The sequence below is a fragment of the Pristiophorus japonicus genome, chromosome 7 (assembly GCF_044704955.1).
Source record: "Pristiophorus japonicus isolate sPriJap1 chromosome 7, sPriJap1.hap1, whole genome shotgun sequence".
Taxonomy (NCBI): Eukaryota; Metazoa; Chordata; class Chondrichthyes; family Pristiophoridae; genus Pristiophorus; species Pristiophorus japonicus.
Window position 1 is genome coordinate 16,878,567 of NC_091983.1, and position 12,814 is coordinate 16,891,380.

The 12,814-nt window shown below is 44.0% G+C and overlaps 1 protein-coding gene across 1 annotated transcript in view; it reads right to left on the reverse strand.

The window, feature by feature from the left end:
- Positions 1-5,075: 5,075 nt before the first annotated feature.
- Positions 5,076-12,814, reverse strand: part of LOC139267082 (collagen alpha-1(XIX) chain-like) — a 679,874-nt gene continuing 672,135 nt past the window's right edge. The window contains exon 60 of the mRNA XM_070884859.1: positions 5,076-9,613. Within this exon, the coding sequence (XP_070740960.1) occupies positions 9,471-9,613 (143 nt within the window). The 3' untranslated portion in view covers positions 5,076-9,470. The remainder of the gene's footprint in view (positions 9,614-12,814) is intronic.

Sequence of the window (12,814 nt, forward strand, 5' to 3'; positions counted from 1 at the left end):
CCGTGACAGCGCTATATCTGCCATGTTTCAGCAGCAGCCAGAAGGGCAGAGCTGGCTACTGGGAGACAAAGTCTACGGCCTCGCCACTTCGCTCATGACGCCTCTGCGTGTAACCCGGAAGGAAGCTGACCGGGAATAAAACATGTCGCACATTGCGACACACAGCATAATAGAGAGGACCATTGGCATCTTGAAACAGCGTTTCCGATGCCTGGACCATTCCGGGGGCTACTTGCAATATTCCCCTGAGATTGTCAGTCAGTTCACTGTTGTGTGCTGCATGCTGCATAACTTAGCCATCATGAGACATGGTAGTAGAAGACCCACCTGAGGTGAGAGTGGCTGATGATAATCATCATGAAGATGCAGATGATGATGACGAGGAAGCCATGTAACTACCTGAACCCGGAGCACGATGGCAGAGGAGGGCGGGCCGTCGTGTCCCTTTAACGATTGCTCGAGCCTTATGCCGGCAGCTCATCCATGAACACTTTGCTGCCTGAAGGCTCAGCGGCAACTATTCCACATGGACCATGTTTACTGTTTGGACCTGTTCCGTAATGTGGTGTTGTGTTAATGGAGCAAATAATGGAAATGATTTTTCTTGCCTTCCAAAGGTTGTGTTAATAACGGAACAAATAATGTAAATGATTCAGTTATAATTTAAATATATTTTACTCAAAAGTTTAACAAATATTTATTTGTACTTAACTTAACTTTAATAAACATATTCTTGTATCAAACGTTAAAGTTTTCACTTAAGATCACTTACAAACTCTAAGATCACTTACAAACTCTAAGATCACTTAAAAACTTCAAGATCACTTACTAACTTTTAAACTTGTAAATTTATATAACTTACAAAAAACTATTAATTTGAGAACAGTTACAACATTAACAACAATAATAACGGGTCCTCTTCAGAATGGCAGGCAGTGACCAGTGAGGTGCCGCAGGGTTCAGTGCTGGGGCCCCAGCTATTTACAATATACATCAATGATTTAGATGAAGGAATTGATTGTAATATCTTCAAGTTTGCAGATGACACTAAGCTGGGTGGCGGTGTGAGCTGTGAGGAGGATGCTACGAGGCTGCAGGGTGACTTGGACAGGTTAGGTGAGTGGGCAAATGCATGGCAGATACAGTATAAGGTGGATAAATGGGAGGTTATCCACTTTGTTGGCAAAAGCATGAAGGCAGACTATTATCTGAATGGCAGCAGATTAGTAAAAGGGGAGGTTTCCTGCTCGCAGCCAGCCAGATTGGAAGGCCACGGTCGTCGGAGAGGTCGGATGGGGGGTGGGGGTCGGGGAAATCGGGGGCAGGAGTGTCAGAGATTGGACCGAGGGGGTGGGGCGGGGGGAGGGGGGAAATTGGAGGCCTCGGGGAGGATCGGAAGTCTTGGAGGGGTTTTTGAGGCCAGGGTGGGGGGGTGGGGGCGGCGTGGGGAGATCTGGGGAGGTCAGATAGGTTGTGGCGGGGTGGGGGGGGGGGGGGCGGCAGTCTGCTTGCAGGGGCCTGGCGAGCCAGGAAATGGAGCTTCAAAGTGAGGCGCGCAGTCCTGGGAGCAGGTTGGTTGCCTGTCCCCTACCTGGCTGCCATTAAAAGCTGAAGCGGGTTGGAGGAGAATTGGCTCGGGCATCAGTTTTCTAACACTTTAACCTCCCACCCGAACCCATCCCACCTGCTTTTTGGGGTTAAAATTCCCCCCTTAGATTCTAAATGGGTCAAGGAGCAACGGGACCTAGGAGTACAGATTCACAAATCATTAAAATTAGCAACAAGGTTAATACACCCATAATAAATGCAATCAAAGCACTGGGGTGCAATTTAGAGGTATATAATTCAAAAACAGAGAAGCTATGTTAAAATAATATCGAACCTTGATTAGAGCACACTTGGAGTGCCGTGCTCAGTTCTGGTCTCCGTATTACAAATGGATATCGAGGCAGTGGAGAAGGCGGAAAAAAGATTTACAAGGATGATACCAGAACTGAGAGGCTATACCTATCAGGAAAAATTGAATAGGCTGGGGCTCTTTTCTCGAGAAAAGCGAAGAGTGAGGCGTGACCTGATAGAGGTCTTTAAGATTATGAAAGGGCTTTATATGGTAGACGTAGAGAAGATGGTTCCACAGGTGTGGGGGAGACCTAAACTAGGGCCCATGAATATAAGATAGTCACTAATAAATTCAATAGGGCATTCAGGAGAAACTTCTATACCCAGAGAGAGGTGAGAATGTGGAATTCGCTGCCACAGGGAGTGGTTGAGGCAAATAGCATAGAGGCATTTAAGGGGAAGCTGGATAAGTTCATGAGGGTGAAAGGAATAGAAATATATGTTTATATAGCGCCTTTCATGACCACTGGTAATCTCAAAGCGCTTTACAGCCAATTAAGTATTTTTGGAGTGTAGTCACTGTTGTAATGTAGGAAACGCGGCAGCCAATTTGCACACAGCAAGCTCCCACAAACAGCAATGTGATAATGCCAGATAATCTGCTTTTTTGTTATATTGATTGAGGGATAAATATTGGCCAGGAACTCTGGCAATAACTCCATTGCTCTTCTTCGAAATGGGATCTTTTACGTCCACTTGAGAAAGCAGACAGGGCCTTGGTTTAACATCTCATCTGAAAGATGGCACTCCCTCAGCACTGCACTGGACTGTCAGCCTAGATTTCTGTGCTCAGGTCTCTGGAGTAGGACTTGAACCCACAACTTTCTGACTCAGAGGTGACACATGAAGTTAAGAGGAGGTAAGGTAGGAGGAGGCTTGTATGGAGCATAAACACGGGCATAGACCTCTTGCACCAAGTGCTGTTTCTGTCTCTATGTGACTCTGTGTATACTCTATCAGACCAAGATACAGACTCTCAGCCAGCAGGCAGTTTATTTCAATGGTCCGTTAAATGAACAATACACAGTATAATAGTGAATTGTATACTTCATAAATAATAAAGATATCACTCACTCTCTCTCTATATGCAAACAAACACAAGCTCACTTCGTACGCCACGAAAGCAGAAGCAGTTTCACACTGGCCGAGCTTCTTTGCTGGATAGCACAAGCGTAAACGCACAACATTCTTTGCATTGGCACATGAAAATCTCTGTGCCTCAGACAGTCTCAGCAGCATAAACTCAGAACAGGATACATCATTCAACATCGCTTGAAGATCTATTGAAACAAAAGGCTGCATTTCCCTTATCGATATTAAATGGGTATCGATATTCTCTGGCAATGTTATATGCTGCAGTATGAAGAATCGGGACCATTTACAAACATAAGAATTAGGAGCAGGAGTAAGCCATTCGGCCCCTCGAGCCTGCTCTGCCATTCAATGAGATCATGGCTGATCATCGACCTGCACTGCCCCATATCCCTTGATTCCCTTAGAGTCCAATAAGGTATTGATCTCAGCCTTGAATATACTCAATGACTGAGCCTCCACTGCTCCCTGGGGTAGAGAATTCCAAAGATTCACCACCCTTTGAGTGAAGACATTTCTCCTCATCTCAGACCTAAATGGCAGACCCCCTGGTTCTAGTACAAACACAAAATACGGTGAATGCTGGAAATCTGAAATAAAAACAAAAATCGCTGGAAACACTCACCAGGCCAGGCAGCATCTGTGGAGAGGGAAGCAGTCAACATTGCAGGTTGATGAACCTTCATCAGAACTTGTTCGAGACTCTGCAGCCAAGGGAAACAGCCTCTCAGTATCTACCCTGTCAAGTCTTCCAAGGATCTTATTTGTTTCAATGAGATCACCTCTCATTCTTCTAAACTCCAGGGATTTTTCGGGCCATTTCTACTCAATCTCCCCTCATTTCTCACCCTAGGAATCAATCTAGTGAACCTTTGTTGCACCCCCTCTAAGGCAAGTATATAACTATACATCATCATCATAGGCAGTCCCTCGAAGCGAGGATAACTTGCTTCCATGCCAAAAGGATGAGTTCACAGGTGTTTCAATGAAGGACCTAATATTCCAGGTCCTGAATTACATCCTGAAGGGTGGAAGACGCCTGTGCGTGGATTTTTTTAACGTGTGATGGCCGTTGCACACCAGCCACCACACGGGCTTGACAGAGCTAGGTCTTGGTCCAGTGGCAAGGGATACCCAAGACGACTGGAGACCTGCTCTGCTGCACGGACCTAGTGCGCACACATATCGCAGTGTGGGCTGGCCCGTGCTGCCCCTAGGCCCCTAATTCAGCGCGAGCTGGTGCAGGAGGACCAGGTCGGTGATTGGAGCGTGGGCAGACACAGCAGGAGCGGCGAGGTCGGGGCGAAGGAGCGGCGAGAGATTGTAGAGGGACGTGATAACTGTACACAGTACTCCAGGTGTGGTCTCACCAAAGCCCTGTACAATTGCCGCAAGAATTCTTTACTCTTGTACTCCAACCCCCTTGTAATAAAGGCCAACATACCATTTTGCTTTCCTAAACGCTGCTGAACACTTGCCTCAGCCACCTGCTGCAGTAGAGAGATAGCGGCTGGATGATCTTGCAAGATTTCAATATGACTGTACCTCAGCACCTTCATACTGATTTCTCTGTCTCACTCAGTCCGTAAAAGTGTGATTGTTTTCTATTTTTTTTGTTGTGATTTATGTAGCGGTGGCGTGAGGTATTTTTTGGGACTGTTTTTGGTGTTTTTCAGGTTTTTTTTCACCACAGGCCCCTCTTTAACTCAATCAGTACCTCAGATTCCCCTGTGATAACGATTATGTTTCTTACCCCTGAGGCTATTTTATCCTTGAGAAATATCCTGTGTGACAGTGATTTTTTGTTAACCCCTCACATGCTGTTTCCAATAAAGAATCCAAATCAAAAATGCAATACAAAAAAATACACGTCACCACAATCCTTTTTTACACTCTGTGTTTTTATGTTCTTTAAGTTTATTATATGCATATATAAATACAGAAATCCTTTACTAAGGAATGAGCACAAATGCATCTTAATACATATTTTATTAGAACGTTATACAGAACTTAAAATAGTTCAAACAAAAATGCATAATTGATTGAAAATTATAAGATAGAAATAAGATTACTGAAAACTTCCATCAAGTTGCATTAAAAAAATAAAAAATAAATTAAACAAGGTAAAGAAAATGAGTCAATAACTGGTTTACATCAGAGGCTAAACATGTGGAGCATGAAACTCTTGCAGATATAAAAGCACCACCTGTCCCAACTGTCCTACCAGTTCACAAGATTGAAAGGAAAATATGGCATACTGCCTGATGTACTGAGCCTCAGAAGCCGGAAGGGTCCCCAGTTTGATCCCTGGTCAGATACTGATCTCATCCAGGGTGGCAGTTGGGGCTGTTCAACTGGCTTCAGTTCGCCAAGGCTAAAATGGAGCAAAAATCAGTCTGGATTCCCCACTCCTGGTCACTATCAAGTGACCCTTGGTCGAACATGCATGGACATGCGGGCGTGTGAGGGCAGGGTCAGGATTAGCTATCCTCCCTTGTTAATCATCAACTAGGCTCAAAGACAAGGTACAACCACCTAGACAAGGTACTGGAGTCTCCCCATCAACTCTGGACCCCGGCATCTTTGGGAGAGGAGTGGAGAAAATTGGCCAGGGAACAAAAAAAAATGGACCTTCCTAAAAATGGCGGGCTTTTACCGAATGAGATAACATGTGGGAATTGTCCAGATCATTTCATCTCAGAGTGGAGAATAACTACAATAAGAATAATAAGAAAATTACACCAGTTAATTAATGCCGCAAATAAATAATACATTCTATGAACACATATTAACACTAGCTCTCAAATGAGGTAGTACATTGTGTTCTCAGCTGTAAATCCATCTGGTATCAAACCTTTTATCTGTAGAAATCAGCTGAATGTCTTGTTGACAAGATTAACCGCAAATAAATCATTCCAACAAATTGGGCAATGTCTCGTCAGGAAGGATTTGAAATCATATCAATCAAATCCAACAATCCTTCATATCACCTATAGACCTTAAACACCACTTGCTCTTTTCAATCATGCATTTAAACAAAATATAGGTCTGGCTCTGTTCTTTGAAATGAAATGTCAATCCACAAATTTAACATAATTGTTGCTGGGTAAGTGTGTATCTTCACAATGTGCTCTGCTTTTATAACCAGTGACTGAGATGTAGCCACATTCATGACTGCAGCAGAAAAAAAAGCATAATTAAACGACATTAATAGCAAATATTCTGGAGTATTTACCTGCCTTAATCCTGAAATTGGTGTTTTGCAGCAATTATTGTGTTACTATGAACGAAGGACAATTCGAAATGACAGCATTTCTGCCCGTCTCTAGTGATCCTGTGGAGAGGTGCTCATGACCACACCAGATCCATCATTTAGTAGGAAATGAGCGCAGGTTTAAAACAATACTGGAGAAGGATTGTATTAGAGCCAGACAGCATCGACCCTGGAGCGAGGAGGGAGGAAGATGGGCATGAATTCAAGCAAGCTCGTGAATATTAAATTAATTGGTGATTCCAAGTTGTCAAAACCTTTGAGCTTCAGGAATCATAACAAAGCAAAGAAAAGTATTAAAAAGGAAACAAAAAACATTAATGTCGGAATTCTGAACTAAAAATTGCAGAATACCCACATTCACATTCTGCTACTTTCCTCTTTTCAGTTTGGAGCCATGTTGAGTAAACCACTTTTGTCTTCCTAATCATAGAATCAGACAGGACAGAGGATGGCTATTGGGTCTGTGAAAGAGCTATCCAGCGCCTGACTGATATGACCATTGTACAGTAAACTGCACTTTACATCTCTTTAAGATATTGAAGATACCTCTTGGTACATGTAGTTAACGTGTTTGCATTCTTGACCTATATTGGTTTTGACTAGCTCCGACAAAGGGACTTCTGCTCAATCATGGCGCATTTGACTTTAAATATGAACTTATCTTTCAGCTGCCGTCTGGTCCACTGCGCAGTGTTTAAATTCCCAAACAAAAAAGGTTATGTTTAGAGACAGAGTCGGGATGGAATGCTCTTTTCATGAGGTACTTCTACTAACAATACATATTAAATATACTCCTATATCTTTAATCAAATTATTGGCACCAGTGCACAGCAGCGCATGAAGTTCTCTCCTTAACTAACATGTAAGAACATTTTTTCTAAAATTACAACATATACATCTCATTTAAGTGAACTGATAATATAAAAACAACCCAAAGGTTAAAGGGGAAAAAAATATCTGGCATAGTCAACAAATTTGAAGCAATGATCGTACACAGTACAGTACACTGTGTACGATTTCCACCAACTCAATCCAGTACTCAGATAGAAAATAACACGTATCACATGAGTATGAAAATAAAATAACAGCAATTTTACAATTTATAAAAAATAAGATCTACCAGTTTTAATTGCATTTGAATTAAATCGACATCTGTAGTTAAAAGCTGGCAGCAGAGGTTCCTGACATTAAGCTAATTAAATTTTGCTATGATTAAATTAAAAACTCAAAATATACACAGAGCTCCATTTGGAATAGTCTTTGTTCCACACAGTTCATATTAAACGTTGCCACCACACACACTGCCCTCTCAGCACTTGTGCATTGCAAGTCTGGTGAATTAAACAACAATAATGTTAAGCTCGCATATCTTTCAAAAATAAGGACTTCTTGCCTTTTTTCTGTTTAAATGATTCTCTTTGCTGTTTAAAAAAAAAGATTCGTTCATGGAAGGTGGGTGTCACCGGCAAGGCCAGCATTTATTGCCCATCCCTAATTGCCTTTGAGAAGGTGGTAGTAAGCCGCCTTCTTGAACCACTGCAGTCTGTGTGGTGAAGGTTCAGTGACTTTGTCGTAGCAGTTTGGTACCACTGAGTGGCTTGCTAGGCCATTTCAGAGGGCAGTTAAGAGTCAACCACATTGCTGTGGGTTTGGAGTCACGTGTAGGCCAGACCGGGTAAGTACGGCAGATTTCCTTCCCGAAAGGACATTAGTGAACTAGATGGGCTTTCCTGACAATCCGGTAACTTCATGGTCACTATTACTGATACTAGCTTTTATATTCCAGATTTATTTAGTTAACTGAATTTAAATTCCACCGCACCGCGATGGGATTTGAACTTACATCTCCGGATCATTAGTCCAGACCTCTGTATTACTAGTCCGGTAACATAACCACTATGCCACCGTTTGAAGCTATTAAACTACAAAGACTGAGAGGAAATAAAATTACACAAGTACATCGTCACACAATCTGATTATTAAATTCTTTTGTGGCTCTTGGTAATGGGCAGTCCTTCAAAACAAAGGTCCTGAGGTGAAGCTATTCAATAACCATGTAATATGCCTGACCAGCAAGCAGTAAAATCACCTAGGTCACTGTGTAATGTCTATTAACACAACAACAACAACAATCCATTGGCTGGTTCACAGATATAAATCGTTACAAAACGTTATCCATGGAAACAAATGAATCAGAAAATTCAGGAGACTGTTTAGTCCTTAACATCACTTTGTAATAAATTAAACTAGAGGTACAGTAACTGCAAAGGAAGGTTATTGATGATATCTCTGATGTTATGATGTCTCTATTTTGTCATTTGAAACTGCAGAACTGTAGCCATTAGGTAGAGGATTATTGATGTACTTCAATAATCAATAATAAGAACAATTTTTTATAAAGTCATCAGTTCTGATGAAAGGTCGTCGACCTGTTTCCCTCTCCACAGAGGCTGCCTGACCCACTGAGTATTTCCAGCATGTTCTGCTTTTATTTCACATTAAGAATAATTACTATTTTTTAAGGCTGGTGGAAGCAGATTCAGTAGTAACTTTCAAAATGGAATTGGATAAATACTTGCAGGGCTATGAGGAAAGAGCAGGGACAGTGGGACTAAATGGATCCCTCTTTCAAAGAGCCGGCACAGGCATGATAGGCCAAACGGCATCATGCTGCATCATGCTATGATTCTATAAATGTAGTAGTAATGTATGGAATGAGATGGGGGTAGATGTTTATTGCAAACAACTAACACCCAGTTGAAATCATATATTTCTTGCTGAAACATACTGAAAGGAGCTGAAATATTTTCAAAACCTATTTACCAAACAGATCCCCACGTTACATGGGAATTATGCATTCAATATATTCAAGGACAATTCAAGTGATAGAATCAGAGAACACATCTATCAGCCAGATTTGTAATTGCAAAAATCTACTGTAGCCGCTGTGCCTCATGCTCGACACAACAGGTTTCCAATTAAATTGTAAATGTAACATCAGCAGTTCGGATTGGGAGCACAGCAAGACCTTGTTCTGAATGTGGATCGGTTTACACTTGGATCCCCTGCATACGGGGAACTATCCGTGCAGCTTTGCAAGTTGCAAAGGAAGGGCCTGGGTACCTGTGCTGGTGAGGGCTCCGCTAAATTGTAACGTGTGTTCATTAAAACAGTTCAAAAGCTGCTACACTTGAAGTCGGGACTTTTAGCCTCTTGCGGGCAGCTGTGGAAAGCTTGCAGGGAAGGAACAGTCTGCAGGGTCACATCTTCCGTCTTGCCCAGGGGGGCCGATGATGCCATGTGAACCTGCTGGGCCTGGTGGGCCGATTATTCCCAATCCTGGCAAACCTGAAACGCACAAAGGGAGGTAAGTCAGGTGAACCGTCACATAAAAAGACTTGCATTTCTATAGCGCCTTTCACTACCACTGGACATTTCAAAGCGCTTTACAGCCGATGAAGTACTTTTGGAGTGTAGTCACCGTTGTAATATGGGAAACGCAGCAGCCAAATTGCACACAACAAATCCGCGCAAACGTCAATGTTGATAATGACCAGATAACCTGTTTTTGTTACGCTGATTGAGGGATCAATATTGGGCCGAGACATCGGGGATAACTCCCCTGCTCTTCTTTGAAATAGCGCCATGGGATCTTTTACGTCCGCCTGAGAGAGCAACCGGGGCCTCGGTTTAACGTCTCATCCAAAATACGGCAGCTCTGTCAGTGCAGCACTCTCTCGTCCCGACATACCTCATCAGTTTTGTGTGCTAATCCACCGACAGACAAAGCAATTCCGATTGACAAAGTCATTTGAAACTCTTCAACAGTCAATGCTGTGGATCACTTTGCTGATCAGGTTGCGAGGGGCACCGACCCTTCGGGGGTTGTATGTCCCGGATTTTGCGGTAGAAATAATAGTGAGGCTAAGAACAACTTCCGTCGTCCGCACATGCGCAGTTAAACACGCAAGCCAGGAAGTTGCAGTCTGAGATGCCCGGCTCCTGCAGAAGCTTTGCTATTGCGGTACTTCGGCAAGAGACTCGACATTCAACCACATGAAGGGCGTGAAGTTGCTGTACTTACCCACTAATCATGCCAGAAATAGTTAGGGATTGTCCATTCAAGTGTAAGCGAATTTTTAACGGTGTGATAAGTCTTAATGGGCTCTATTTGGCGCTGCCGATTTTTGGCGCCCAGCAGGATGTATGCCCGATTTTTTTGCGTCGAAAAAAAATACAATTTTCGCCAAAGTAAAATTACATTTTGGCGCTGCTGTACCCAAAGTTAAATCTGGGGGTGGAGCTTCAAGTGTGCGCCGAAAAGTCAGTGAGCATGCGCCGGGAAAAAAACCTTTTCCCACGTGACGGGTGTGTCCGCGCATCCACAGTGAACTTCCTGGTCTGGATCAGCAGGTGGTGAGAACACATTGGGATCAGAGCTGGATCTGGATATTTACATTTTAGCTGCAAAAGGGATTCGAGCTGCAAAAGATGGATCCAACGGAAGGGGAAGGAGAAGGAGGAGGGGGAAGGGCCAAGACATTTCTAGCAGAAGAAATTGAGACCCTGGCAGACATCATTGAGAGGAGATGGGATGTGCTGGAGAACAAAGGGAGAATGGGACAAAAGGAACTGAAGTATAATGTGGATAAATGTGAGGTTATCCACTTTGGTGGTAAAAACAGAGAGACAGACTATTATCTGAATGGTGACAGATTAGGAAAAGGGGAGGTGCAAAGAGACCTGGGTGTCATGGTACATCAGTCATTGAAGGTTGGCATGCAGGTGCAGCAGGCGGTTAAGAAAGCAAATGGCATGTTGGCCTTCATAGCAAGGGGATTTGAGTACAGGGGCAGGGAGGTGTTGCTACAGTTGTACAGGGCATTGGTGAGGCCACACCTGGAGTATTGTGTACAGTTTTGGTCTCCTAACCTGAGGAAGGACATTCTTGCTATTGAGGGAGTGCAGCGAAGGTTCACCAGACTGATTCCCGGGATGGCGGGACTGACCTATCAAGAAAGACTGGATCAACTGGGCTTGTATTCACTGGAGTTCAGAAGAATGAGAGGGGACCTCATAGAAACATATAAAATTCTGACGGGGTTAGACAGGTTAGATGCAGGAAGAATGTTCCCAATCTTGGGGAAGTCCAGAACCAGGGGTCACAGTCTAAGGATAAGGGGTAAGCCATTTAGGACCGAGATGCGGAGGAACTTCTTCACCCAGAGAGTGGTGAACCTGTGGAATTCTCTACCACAGAAAGTTGTTGAGGCCAATTCACTAAATATATTCAAAAAGGAGTTAGATGAGGTCCTTACTGCTAGAGGGATCAAGGGGTATGGCGAGAAAGCAGGAATGGGGTACTGAAGTTGAATGTTCAGCCATGAACTCATTGAATGGCGGTGCAGGCTAGAAGGGCCGAATGGCCTACTCCTGCACCTATTTTCTATGTTTCTATGTTTCTATGAAACCCTCTCTACTAGCAAAACTTTGTCAACAAGTTGCAGAAGAGTTCAATACAGTGGCCATGACCCCGAGGAGCGGCATACGCAGATCAAAAAGTGGCAGGACTTTGGTCAAGCAGTTACATTTATGCACTTCAATTACATTTGTAAATGTGACTAATGTGTGTGTGTGTGTGTGTGGCACCACAGCAGAAGGACCCACTCTTAAAAAGTTCTATTTTCATCTTTGCAGGGGGAGCTGTCACAGAGCAACTGAGAAAGGTCAAAAACTGGAGGAGGTGCAACAGCCGTGGAACAGAGGATCACTGATATGATTAAATCTCGCAAGCGATCAACCACCAATGTGCACGCTGGGCCCAGGTTTCCGAGAGAGGGTAAGCCCTGCCGCGTACTCATGTCACTCTGCCCCCTCCCCTGCTGCTAACCAAATTCTCTGTTATGTTTTGCAGATGTTGCGCATCAGGAAGGCACAGATGCTGAAGCAGAAGGTCAGGAAGCCGTCAGTCCAGAAATTCTTCTTCAACTTCAGGACGAGGATGAGCTGGACAATGAAGAGCAGCAGGAAGGTCCCAATGATGAGATGGTTACATTACAACTGGAGCCGGTGAACCCCGTGAGGGTGCCAAGCCCTTTGCTGAGCGATACAACCGACACGACATTTCATGGGGTAGAGTCTGAGGCTGCGGGTCCCAGTGGGTTGCAGCAAGCCACACCTGGGAGATGGTCAAGGAGGGTGGGAAGGAGAGCTCAACCTGAAATGCACGTTGCAGGGGACATAGGACGGCTCATGGGAATAAGTAGGGAGAGCACTGAGCTAACCAGATCGCTCCTGGACACCATGGGTAGGGTGAGGGTAGAATTAGCGGGACTGTCAGTAGAAGTAGCAACACTGTCCGGAGGAATGGGAGCAGTGTCCGGACAGATGAGGGAGGGGATGTCAGAGATGAGGGAGGAAATGTCGGAGATGAGGGAAGTGAAGTCAGAGATTAGGGAGGGCATGTCGGAGATTAGGGAGGGCATGTCGGAGATTAAGTAGGGAATGTCGGAGATTAGGGAGGGAATGTCGGAGGCAGCTGGTGCAGTG